This window comes from Phyllostomus discolor, chromosome 4 (genome assembly GCF_004126475.2).
Source record: "Phyllostomus discolor isolate MPI-MPIP mPhyDis1 chromosome 4, mPhyDis1.pri.v3, whole genome shotgun sequence".
In the NCBI taxonomy this organism is placed as follows: domain Eukaryota; kingdom Metazoa; phylum Chordata; class Mammalia; order Chiroptera; family Phyllostomidae; genus Phyllostomus; species Phyllostomus discolor.
In genome coordinates, this window is record NC_040906.2 from 49,277,872 (window position 1) to 49,290,572 (window position 12,701).

The window sequence follows — 12,701 nt, forward strand, 5'->3', positions numbered from 1 at the left end:
TACCTCATTTGATTTCGATTTAGAACGATTTGATTCTAATTTAATTAGCATGTAATTTGGATGTACATAATTACTGTAATTATGACATTCAGGTAAGGCAGCTTTAGGCTGAAAGGCAATTTCAAATTTTCTAGCAACCTACTTTGTACTGGGAAATGGACAAGGACTCTGCGCCCTGCTATCCAAGTAGTAATTAGCACATCTTTGAAATAGGCAGTGCGGTGGGGTTTGTATTAAAACAGAAAATACAAATCCAGCCGAGTTATCCGCTGCAAGGTGGCTGTGAGTTCCCGGAAAAGCACCGCGTTTCCCCGGCTCGAGATCCTGGAGTCGGGAGGCCGGCGCCCGGGCAGGTTCCTCCAGCTCTAGCTGCTGCGGTCGAAGGCGCCTCCGCCACCTCGGGCGCGGGACTTGGAGGTGTAGCTTTACAGATGGAAACACAATAAAAGCGCAGGGTGGTCGGGGGACAAGAAAGGAGAAGAAACCACTGCACGTTGTCTGAAGACTGGGGGTGGGGTCGTGGACTAGGAAGAGGAGGGAAAGGGGCGGTGGGGGAGGGCGATGCTCAGAGAGGAGAGAAAATTGGTCAACGCCCCCGACTGTTATCCGATTTTAGATTTGAGTTTCAAAGGGAAAAGGTGGGGGGCCAAGGGGGTCAGTTTTCGCCGGCAGGAAGTGAGGACCCTTTGGGATGGTCTGCGAAGAGGGTTTTCGAGACTTCTGGCTCTCGCGGCCCTGCGCGCCCCTCCCGGCCCGGGCCGGCGCAGCTGCCCCCGCGCTCAACTCGGGCGGGACGGCCGCTGGAGGACGTCGGCGAAGCCGGAGCCTGCTTTGGCCATCCCGGCCCCAGGCTGGCGAGAGCTGCAAGCCCCTCGCTTCCCAACCCTTCACAGGGGAGTCTGGGGACATGGGACTGTCTGGTTGCCTAGTTTGGGTTCCGGTCGGCCCGGACGGCGCCCGCGGGCCTGGCGGCCCGGGAGCCCTGGGATCTGGGGTCATTGGACGAAGAGCACCCGGAGCTGCGCCCACGCCGGGTCCGCATCCCCGGTCCACGTCGCCGCCAACACCCGGCTTGCTCAACTCCGAGTCGGAAGACCATGAACTTGCCTTGAAAGGGATGTTAAATGCAACAATTCTAAGGCTAGGGCCAAGCAGGGAGTTATTTTGTTTATTTTGTTTAGATTTTCAGTTAGCGTGTTTCAAAAACGACCTCCTTCTCTAGGAGAAATGAACCGGCCATTGCTAAGCAATGCCCCCATAAGCGGGGCTTTTCCTTCCTTCACCCCCACCCTCACCCTAACCCCCAACACAAAAGCTCGCTTTTCTTTTCTTGCTTCGATGGGTTGTTGCAGCTGGCGGAAAGCGCTGGTCTCCCGGCACTAATAGCAGCGAACCCGGCGGACAGCGCGGCTGTCCCGGCGCGAAGCTCTAGATGGCGCCAGCGAGCCGCACTCGCCAAGCTCCTCTTAACGGAATCAAGAGCGACTGTCAAACATAAAAGCAAATCAGAGTTTTCAGTTTTTTAATGTGTTAAGAATGTTATTCCTTAAGAAAATTTGTAGCTAAATTATTCTCACTTAAAATAAACACTTAGTATACCAATTACACAAATGGGCGGGATTTATGTAAGATTTACTTCATCTGCATTTTTGTAGTGGGAGAGAGCCTTGGTGAATACAGATAATAGATGCAAATAAGATTAGAGTTAAAATAAATAGTTTCCATCTGAATAAAAAAGAAATTCAATTTTACACGACTTGTAACGATTTGAAGGAATGTCCAGACACGCAGTTCAGGTGCACAATCTAATCTCGTCAAAATAATGTTTTCCTCCTTGAGGAAAGAAAATCTTTTTTTTTTCTTTTTCCTCATCAGGTGGGATCCAATACACTCCAAGGGGGGTAAGTAAGTCCAGAAAATGAAGGGAAAAACCGCCGGGGGAGGGTGTAGATTGGGGCCACAGGTAGCCGCAGGGCCGGGGAAAACTTGGTCTTCTTTTCTCTACGACGCAGGAAGGTACAGAGCAGGAAACGCGCGAAAAAAATCGGCTTAAACGAAATCTCATTTCCCCTCACCCGGGCCTGGGTGGGACTCAGGGGTCCGGTCTGCGCCCCCGCCGAACACTGGCCTCTAGGCAGCAGCCCTCGTCTGAGCCTGGACCCGTGGCCGCGGCTCCCCGCTCCTCCCAGGCCCCAGAGCCAGAGCAGCCCAGGCCGCTGCAGTCGCGAGGTGGCCCCGGGGACCCTCGGCTCAGGTGGAGACTAAGTCTTCTCCGGCGGGCGCTCGCCTCCTGCGCACGCTCTCTGCTAGTTGCTCAGCCTCAGCGGGTCTCCAACCGCCCAGATCAAGGTTTCTCAGCGCCCCCTGGGACCCCTGGGGCTGGGATCTGTTTTCGCTTGTTGGTTTTAGCAGGGGACCTGGAACCCCACTCCCGCCAGGTCGGGTTCCGAGAGCGCGGGTCTCCGGCTGGACGCTCCGGCCCCGGCTGCCGCCCGCCGTTCCCGGGAGCCGCGGTGATGGACATCCGCTGACCTGCGGGGCAGAGACAGTGCGCACAGGCCTTGATCAGTGAGCTGCGGAGGGAGCCGCAAGGCCAGCGGGACCTGCACCACCAGGCCCTTTGATCTGCCTTTATTATCCACCAGAAACAAAGCTGCACAGGACAGACGCCCGGGCGCCCTCATTCCGCAGGAAAGCCCAGCATACCCTCACCTCTGCGCCGCTGGCCCATGCCCCCAAAGGTGCCGGGCACCCTCTCGGCTTCCAGCGCTTCGGCCCAAAGTCCCCAGAGCAAATGCACTCCCGCCAGCCTTTCCAGAAGGCTAGACCTGAACCAAAGGACCGCTGGGGATAGGGTGGGGGATGGTGTTACTGTTATGAACTGTTTGATCTGGTAGAGAAAATAACCAAGGGGGAAAAAAATCTCAAGGAAGAAGAGCTGGGCATCCGAGGCTGCGAGGACCGCAAGGAGGAGAGGAAAGAAGGCACAGAACCTCACGAGGCAAATGCCCCTCTGAGGACCCTTGCTCTATGTTTTATCACTACTTTTGGTACTTGACTTTTCAGAGCAGAGTTCCCAAGAAAACATTTTGTTGCTTGTTAATAACAACAATTTATCTTTCTTCCCTAAAAATCAAAACCTTCTTCATTCAAGTTCCCAAGATGGAAAGTAATAAAATTTTTTTTCCCACTGGGTCTCACTTTGCTTGTATTTCCTATTGTGTGGGGAACCTTTTAGAAATATTTTATTCTGTAAATACTTACTTTATTTTCTAAGTTAACATTTTTTTCGAATTACGAAATTATCTCATTTACCAATTTTCTTTTAGGCTCTCCCTCTCTTTTAAACTGGGGCTGTTAAGTTGGTGGTCAGAAGACAAAGAGAGTGAAAATAATTTTCATTTCAATAATTGCCTTCTGGTCAATTTAACTGTGCCGTATTTTGAAAGAGACTGTCTAAATGAGATTCCTGTCCCAAATGTGTTCCCAGGCCTGATCCCAGCCTTTAATTATTCCTGAGTTTTTTTTCTTCAGAATAAGACGCCGCACTGAGTAATCACAAAGAAGTCAGAGAGCATCCTTGAACCTTTTCAGAGGCAGCGCCACTGATATTCAAATAACCTGCGAGGGCCATTTGACGGCGCAGGGACCTAGGCATTTCCAATTCACTATTTGCATAGATCAGCCGTCTTTGAAAAGGAAAGGAGCAGTTGTCTTCCATAACATTAAAACGGCTAGTTATCAAATCAAGTGCTTAGTTTGGGGGCTTTTAAAACGTTTACATTTTATCTCAGGTTGCCCTTTACCGTTTGACATGCAAATTTGGTGCAGTTAATTTAGACAATTAAAAAGATCTTCAAGGGAGCTTTGTCACGGAGAATATTTGGAGTTTTCCCCGTGGACCAGCTGAGATAAAGTTGGCCAGAACAAATGATGTCTAGGAGATTAATTAGATATTTGATAAGACATGAATCCCTAATAAGGGAATACAAGGCACAGGGGGCTGCTGTGTGCTCTAAGTCAAAATTAATAACATTTAACAAGATTTTCATTTAGGCATGAAATGTCTTTTCCGGGGTATTGACTCTAGCGATTTATTCCCTTGAGTTGCCTCCCAACATAGAGAGCCTTGGAAACTAAAAGACTTCTTTCAAAAAGCTCTTTGCTTTCAAATTGTTTTAAAATCGCTTTTAAAAAACAAACAAACCGACTAGAGTTTTTGCTGACCCCCTAGGGGAGCTTTAAGCACCTCCTCAGTTAAAGCTGCGTAAGATTTTTGCTTTTTAAAGGCGCTCCAGAGTTTTAAAATGTCACCTTTTGAGAACTCTCCCATGAAGTAATACAACTACACATTCTTATAACCCAATTTAATTTATACTGTTAATATACAAATAAATAATTTTGACTCCTCAAAAAATGTATATGTTTATGGCTTTCATAACTTACATGAACCTTACATTACCTAAAACTAACATTAAGGGAATTTTTTTCCCAACCCAAAATAGTGGACCCACATAAAAGTTATTGAGGAACAGGATTAAAAAAAGGAAGTGTATTGTTCAGAGTCCTTTAATAATACCAAAATGAAAATATGATGTCAAGATTTTCTTCATACAGGTAAACGCATTTAATTTCTTTAGATGACTTTAACTTACGTTTTTGTGAGTGAAATGATAACTCAACATTTTAAATATCTTTTACATATATACTGACTTTCACAAAGTGCATCAGAAAATTAAAGAAAAAAACTCCCTGAATTTCAGGAATTCACCAAAAAAACCCCTCTATTCGAATGAACATTTACAAGAAAATAAAAGAAAACACAATCTTTTGAACCCTATTTATACAGAAGTTATGAAATACAGAGAAACTGTCACTAGACTTCCAGTTTAATTTCTCACCTTAAGCTTTTTTTGATGCTTCCTTTTTTTAGGGAAAAAAGTCTCATTGTAAGTAGATATCAAGCAGGACTTGGAGCATTTTTATATATAATATAATCCACACAAAGGGTCTGTTTTTTAGGTCCCATTTGTTTTCAAATGTTCTGACAGTCCTTTGCAGGGTAGTGGCTTGTTTTTGGAGAAAAGGAAAGAGGAGGTTGGTGGAGGGGGTGGGCGGTGGAGGAGGAGGGAGCGTTTCTGTGTATTGCTCTTCTCTCAAGAAGTTTGTGCGAGTGGTGTGTTTGTGCGCGAGTGTGCGTGCTTTTAGTTGTAGGTCTCCGGTGTGTGTATGTATGTTTCTGTGTAAAGTTTTTAAGTGCTTGTGTTGGAGGGTGGTTCGCTTTTGTTCCTGGACCATGCGTTCGATTCTCTTGTGGGCTCGGACAGCAGCAGGAAGCTCCAGGCGTGGCCGGCGAAGAGTAGCTGGAGAGTCGGTTACTGCTCCATCTCGCGCCGGCCCAGCGGCGTCACCGGAGCCCCGGCCCGTTCTCCGCTTGCTCGCCTTTCGAACTTCTCCGCTCCGCTCGCTCTCGGTGTCTCTACTCGCTCGCGCCTCACGCCAAGCCCTCTAAGAGTCGCTGGGGCCAGACGCTGCTTCCTTGCCTCCTGCTGAGGCTGCCGCCGCTGCCGCAGCCGCTGCTGCCGCCGCAGCCGCAGCCGCTGCCCTGGCAGCACTGACACCGGAGTCGTGCAGGATAAGGTCAGGGGACTCCGAGCGGGGCGTCTCCAGGTTGCTGGCGTCCGTGTCACTGTCGCTCCCCTTTTTGCCCCCGCCACCCCCGTTGTGCGTCTTAATGTGTTTGCTCAGGTGGTCGCTGCGCATGAAGCGCTTGTTGCATACCGGACAGGCGAAGCGCTTCTCCCCTGTGTGAGTCCGCAGGTGCCGCTGTAGCTCGTCCGAGCGTGTGAAGCGCTTACCGCAGAAGAGCCAGTTGCACACGAAGGGCCGTTCACCCGTGTGCCAGCGCAGGTGTGCCTTCAGGTGCGACGTCTTGCCATACACCTTGCCGCAGCCCGGGATGTGGCAGCTGTGCAGGCCCTTGCGCCGCAGGCTCGCCCCGGCCGGGCCCAACCTCTCAGCCTCCTGACAGTTGGGGCAGTCGCAGGTGGCGCGGCCGGAGTAGCGACGGGCGGAGCGCGCGGAGCTCCCCCCGGCGGCGGCGGCCGCGGCTCCCGAGATCATGGCGCTAGCAGCGGCAGCAGCCACAGCTGCACTGGAGTCTGAGTAGGAGGGAAGTACCGGCTTGAAGCCGTCCTGGGTCAGCAGGTGCTGGCTGGTGGAGAGCAAGTGCGAGGCGGCAGCGGAGGAGCCGAGGCCGGTGGAACTGAAGGCCGAGTGAGTGAGCGAGCTGAAGTCGGGGTTGTAGGTGCCGAGCTGCGAGTGCAGCGAGGCCTGGGGGGCGCCCGAGTGCAGCGAGCTCTGGAGCCCCCCAGCGGGGTTCTGCACCTCCAGCCACGAGCCCGGGCTGCTGTGCACGTCCCACCAAGACGACGCCGCGCCGTTGGTCACCTCGCCCGCTGCCAGTGTAGAGTGAAAGCCTGACTTGTACCACGACTCGTACGGGTGCGCCATGCCCACGCGCGGGTACAGGCCATCGGTCGCTGTGGTGTGCACCTTGGAGATGAAGGCCGACTGGCCACCTGCCTCCTGCGGGGACACACCGGCTGCTGCCGCCGCGGCTGCCGCTGAGTTGGAGAAGAGGCCGCCGTAGTCGCTGCTGAACGCGGACGACGTGGGGGACGTAGAGGCCAGGCAGAAGGCGCTGTTGGCTGCGCCTGAGCCACCCGCCAGGCCGCCTGAGCCGCGGCCACCAGTGGCCACCGCGAAGCCGGAGAGGCTAGAGCCGAGGTTGCAGCTGGACGAGGAGCGCTTCCAGGGGTGGAAGCCGCCCTTGGCGAAGGCGCTCGACTCAGGCAGCGTAGTCAGCGGGCTCGTATTGCCAATCTTGTTGCAGGTCGCCGCCAGCATGGCCAATGGGGTCGTTCCGAAGCGCGGCTCTTCCTAGAGAGGGGGTTGGGGGAAGGGAGCAAGGAGGAGGAGGAGGACAGGAAGAAGTGGGAGGAAGACACAAAGTGCACCCGTGAGCAGCCTCGTCGCCCCGCGGCGTGGGGGGGGGGGCGGTCGTGGCTCCCCGGCTCGTGCCTCCTACCCTCGGGCTCACTGAAGATGCGCTGCGCCCTTCACCGAGCACAGACGATCACAAGGGCGAGGGGCCCGGAGCTGGAAAGTTATTTTTCGGTAGAGCTACAAATCAAAGATGTCTCGGTTCTCCCAGCCTCAGTCGCTGCAACCCCTGCCCAGAACCAGACTCAGGGTTCTCGCCTTCTGCTCGCCGTAAGCCCATTCCTTCATGGATGCCCCCAAACCGCCCTTCAGGGTGAAACACAGAGGTAAATACAACCACAACAAACACAGGGTAAGGAAGGAAGCGGCTGAAACAGCGGCCCTGGGGCGGAGGAAACTTGGGGCACTCCTTCAAGGGTGTCTACTACTAGACTCTTTTTTTAAAAAGTAGAAACTGTTGTTTTAAATGTTTATGCACCCAAATACCCGACTATGAAAACAAGAATCCACGGAGAAGCGACCCAGCGATGGATTTGAGTCTCAAGACAACTGGGGAACCGCAGAAGTGTAAATGTTTGTTAACATGACTACACGAACTGCAAACCGATTAAGGCTGTTTTCTGGAAACACCACTGTCGCCTAATTGCAACAATCCCCGAAGCAAGGGGGAGGGGGTAAAAATCACAAGGGGAAGAAACCTTTAGGTTTTCCTAAGAGCCATATTTAAAAAGACTTACTTAACAAATCTTTTTTTTTTTAAACAAAGGCACCTCCTAGGTGCCAATAACTTAGAAAGAATCAGTCCCTAAAATGTGGAAAGTGCTAAAAGAAGTTGAAGCTACAGTCCGGCAGCAACAGTTTCTCCGGAGCCGCAGACCCAGAGAAGCCATAACGAAAAATTACTCAGTTAAAACACGCAAAAGCGTTGCCGCACTTCCGACTTACCCCAAGTATAGACGTGGCCATAGCAAGTCCCTGGGCTGCGTGACGGGGCCAGGAGTGGAGCTGAGCCTGGCGGCTGCTTGGGAAAACCGCTCCGGTCCAGCGCAGCTCCCGTGTCCCCGCGCTCTCGCCGAGCAGACTCCGGGCTCCCGCCGGCTAAACTCAGCCTAAGTGCGAGGAGCACCCGCTTTGAAGTGCCGCTGGCTGCGCCTCTCGCCCAATGAGGGTGCAGGCTGAGCAGACGGGAGCTGTCCCGCAGCCAATCAGATGCTCAGACGGGCTCAAGCCCGGGCTCCTGGCGCGTGCCAGTCAAAGCTGCTTGAGATGGGGGGGGGGGGGGGGGGGGGGGTCTCGCGCTAGGTCCTGAAGACATTACTGTGCAATTAAAAATTTACACACACGCAACAAGCCAGGTTTAAGTACCGTTGAGACCGAGTCACAAGCCCCCCAGAGCACCCCGAGATGATGCAAGTTGGAACTGACAGTCCTACTCCACTCCCCACTTGTGGAAAAGGAAGCGGGAGGGGAGGGAGCGCCGAGGCAGAGACCGTACGACCAAGGCCTGAGTGGAGACGCAAATGTCAACGCTCACTTTGTGTGTCCAGGCTTTCGCCTCGGAGCCCAACTTCAGCTGGAATCCATCATTATAGCTCACGATTTTAGCTTTGTCTCATGGCTTCTACCCAGTTCCTTATTCCCAGTGGATGCAGTCTTACTCTGAGTCGCATTGAGGAGGGAGCGGGAAGGGGCAGTTCCTCTGAGGGGAGAGAAACAGGCCTCTCCGTCGAAGTCTACACCCACAGACTTGGGAGGGCCTAGAGCCTGCTGCATCCCACCGTTTTTCTCCAGCGGTCTAAGTGACTTCCTAATTGTCGCTCTGGCCTCTGACCTGGTGGGCAATGCAAGTGCCACTCACACCAGAGGCTTCTGATGGTAATTGAGGGCACCCTTTGTACCGTTTCGCAAGCGCCTAGATACCAGGTTAACCCAGTTGTCAAATACGACTAAACAGTGGGACGTGCTGATTATCTGCCGTGTTTCGCTGGGGGGTTGGCATGGGGGTGGGAGGTATCAGCCCGTACAACACGCTGCATGAAGCTGGTTATTTTCACGTTTCAACAACTTTGGGAACAGAGACCGGCGTGAGCCGCGTCCGCCCCCCACCTCCACCCCCGCTGAAGCTGCAGCTTGCTCGGCTGTTTGTTTAACCCGGTGAAGATTTGCGTGTCACGTTTCAGCCTAGAGTCGAGTTTTCTTGTCCCATCTTCAACCCACTCCCACTACAGTCCCCCTGGGCCTAGGGGCCCCTCTGCAGGGAAAGGGCACCCTGTTGAGAGGTAGGCTAGCCCCTCACCCCCCCCCCGCCGTCTTGCTTTGGCAAACATGATTGAAGAGACTTTCTCCGGGACCTCCACCCTGGAGTGCAGAGGACGAGGCCAAACGTAGGCGCCTCCACATTTTAGCCTTCAGGAGGCTTAAGAAGAAGCCTCCTGAAGTCCTCTCCAGACTTGTCTATTTAAAAAGAGGGGTCCTCAAACAGAAAACTGCGCTTCCTGGAGTCCCTCAGCAACCGCTGAGCTTCTTCCTCCTGGATCTTTTTTCTTCCTGGCTCTTGCTTTCTCTTTTTTCTTCAGGGCAGCCAGGAGCTGCTTTTGAACCAGAAATACCAGTGCCCTCGGACAGACCTGGGTACTGGTTTTAGTGTACCACATTCACCTCCAAAACCACATCCTGCTTTTTAAAAGACATTTTAAACCCATGAACCTCGAGTAGTTGGGTGAAAAGGATGAGTCGTTGCAGCGGAAAATCCAGTGAGGAGGACGTGGAATTTTGCTTTCTTTCCTGTTTTGCAATATCTCTTGGCCCAAAAATGCAACTAGCATGGCTCTTCTCTCAGCCCTAAGATGGAGCCTGCTTGCATCCTAGTGCACTCCCTGGGTGGGGATGGCTAAACGGATTGTTTTCTTTGCTTTTCATTAGAATACCTTTGCTCAGAATGCTTTCTCCTCCCCTTTGGTTTAAGGTGGAGAAAGCGCCCAGGAAATTATGACAGAGAAAGAGAAAGGAGAGGAGAGAGTGAGAAGACTCACATGACCGTAATGAAGCCCAGTGTACTGGGCGATTGGGGTGGAAATCCGCGGGAGACAGGGGCAGGTGTGAAAAGCCCCGTGGGACTCGGAGTGGAGGTTGAGGGGGAACCCAAGCAGTTTGGGAGAGCCAGAAAGCCTAGCAGGGGTACTAGGGAGCCGTTCCCAACAGGTGACTTCTGCCCTGGAAGGGGAGACTGGTGCTCGGCTTCCTGTAGAGTCTCTGCGCGGATTTACTAATAGAGGAACTGTTAAGTGGCAGTGAGGCGTTTCAGACTCACCCAGTAAAGCTCCGGGAGGAGAAGGGCCGAGATTTCCCCCTTCCACCTCCTCCCTCACTCCAACACACCCTCTTCTTACGGAAACCTGACAAAGTAATAAATAAGACAATCCGAAAGCCACTTAGCACTGGTGACATTTTCAAATCAACCATTTAAAACCGTTCACGATGGCATCTCGGGCTCCGAGAGCCCCGTTCGCCTTCCTCTTCTCCTCCTCGTCCTCCCCTCCCCTCCCCCTCCTGCCGTTTTCAATGTGGTTCCAGCTGTCAGACTCCACGTATGCCCTGGGATATTCCTTTAGATACACGCGTCGGGATCACAAAAGTTAGGGAAATCTTCCAAACCAACGCAGGCAAACACCCTAGCGACTTTAAATCTAAGGTGGGGCCCCAAGGAAATCTTTCTGAAGAAGTCCAGTTTTTTGTGTGACAGATTTTTTCATCCTCTAAAAATCTAGTTTTTAAACAAAGATCAATGTGTTATGCTAAAGTGTTGAGCTGACTGTTAAAACATTTGGGGAAATAATGACAATGTAACAAAGGCCTGGTTTGGAGTGAATCATCACCCTTTTTTAAAAGTTAAAGCAATTTTCAGGAGAATAGCTTTCAGCAAACGCTTTACATTATTCAAAACGGCCAAATAATGCTCTATTATAGCGCCTGAATGCTGCCAGTCAGCCCCTAAGTGCAATTTGTGCAAAGGCCCCGGTGCCTTATCTCCACTTCTTTATAAAGAGGTGAATATAAAACAATTTCTTCCAAACCCAGACAGAGAGCACGAAAATTGCTTCCCTTTCTGCAATCAGGGCAATTTAACTGGAGTGCAATTAGCACTATTAAATGTCGATTCTGCATAAACAAATCTGACTGAGCAGCGAAAGTGGGGTGAGAACCTCATATACACTGAAACTGATTTTTAAAAATTATGTATCCGAGTCCTTTACAATTGATCCGTGATGTTTTCATCTTGGAATATATTTACAACATAAATACACTATGGTTAAATCAACATAATTTTTTGCAAAATTTTCAATAGAAATCCTAATAAAGAAGAATAGGGTAATTAAAGGGAGGAGTTCACTTCCTTTGAACAAATATTGTTTCCCCCATCTTGCCTCTACCGAGAGCTTTGATCTAGAGCAACTGCTCAAGTTGCTGAGTTTAGGAGGCAAAGCTGGGAAACAATTCGGTCATTAGCACTGATCCGAAGGATTGGAGCTCCTATGCCACGGGGGTGGGCGTGATTGTGGGGGAGGGAGCGGGGCAGCTTCTCCCTAATGCACAAGTAACAGAGTGCAGTGGGGGAGGACCAGTTATTTTCTGAGAAACTCAAAATATTAGGTGGCTTGCCTAGTCCCCCCGGGGGCTTTAGCCAGTAGCTGAGTTAGCAGCGGATATACTGCGTGGGGGTGGGGCGAAGGTAGAGTTGGGGAGACTCAAGGATGTGGGAGGGAGTGGAGGCGTCGGGGAAGGAGGAATCGAACCTTCTCGCCAGGGCCCTACTGTCCGGTGTCAGCCATCCGTGCCGGGGTGCTAGGGGCGAAGAGAGGGGAGAGGCAAGAAAGAGGAACCCTTGAAAAGCGTGTCTTTGACCTGCCCTCCTCCTACCTGTCTTTATTTATTTATTTGCTAGCCCTCAGAACTGCCTTTTTGAATCATTTGCGCAATTAATTATGCTTTTCGTTTGCATGACCTACACTACAGCAATGATTATTAGGTTAACACGGTGTGGGAGTTGGGGAAATACATGAATAAGGTGAGTTAAAATAAAAAAAAAAAGCTGCCCTGTGTACCATAGTCACCTGCCGTGAACAAGGGAGGAGGACACCGTGCAGACCATAGCACCTGGTGAGCACAGTAACTCCCTCCCACAGTAGGAGTTTGTCAGTTGTGGGTGCAAAGGAAATGCAGCTTTTGATTAGAAGGGAATCTTTTATAGTTAACACATACTCAATTTTAAAAAGCACCAGCCTTGAGATCAAATGAATAGGGAAAATTAATTGAAAATTGAGAAACTCTCCCACAATTTCTATTGAGCTTTCATTTAATATTTGTTCTAGAATGCCCTCATTCCAGCCCAACCCTTGCAAATAAAAGAGCCAGGAAGAATCAGTAGGTCAATGGAACTTTCATCTTTTCTCCAGCTCAGAAGTACCCATCTTGCCTGTAAGGTCTACTGGAGAAACTGAAAACCCTTAGTCTGTTAAGTATACTCCAAACATTTGCTACAGAACTAATTTTCTGCTGCTAGATGTATCTGGGCCATATATTTTAAGCTTGTCTTGATCTGTTTATCTGAGCCAAAAATGCATTAACAATTAAAGGAAAGACTCTGGTGTGTCAAAGGAAGGAAGGTGACTGTAGACTGTGTGATGATTTTAATGACT

At 51.0% G+C, this 12,701-nt stretch overlaps 1 protein-coding gene across 1 annotated transcript; it reads right to left on the reverse strand.

Moving 5' to 3' along the window:
- Positions 1-4,384: 4,384 nt before the first annotated feature.
- SP9 (Sp9 transcription factor) lies at positions 4,385-8,084 on the reverse strand. Its single transcript, XM_028510622.2, has 2 exons — positions 7,951-8,084; positions 4,385-6,942 (listed from the first exon to the last, which is right to left on the reverse strand). The coding sequence occupies exons 1-2, from the start codon at positions 7,969-7,971 to the stop codon at positions 5,509-5,511; spliced, it is 1,455 nt and encodes a 484-aa protein (XP_028366423.1). The 5' UTR covers positions 7,972-8,084; the 3' UTR covers positions 4,385-5,508.
- Positions 8,085-12,701: the final 4,617 nt, after the last annotated feature.

Coding starts and splice junctions, on each gene's coding strand:
- SP9 (XM_028510622.2), bottom strand. CDS start 7,971: ATGGCCACGTCTATACTTGGG. Junction 6,943..7,950: donor TGGCCACGTCTATACTTGGG/GTAAGTCGGAAG, acceptor CCCCCTCTCTAG/GAAGAGCCGCGCTTCGGAAC.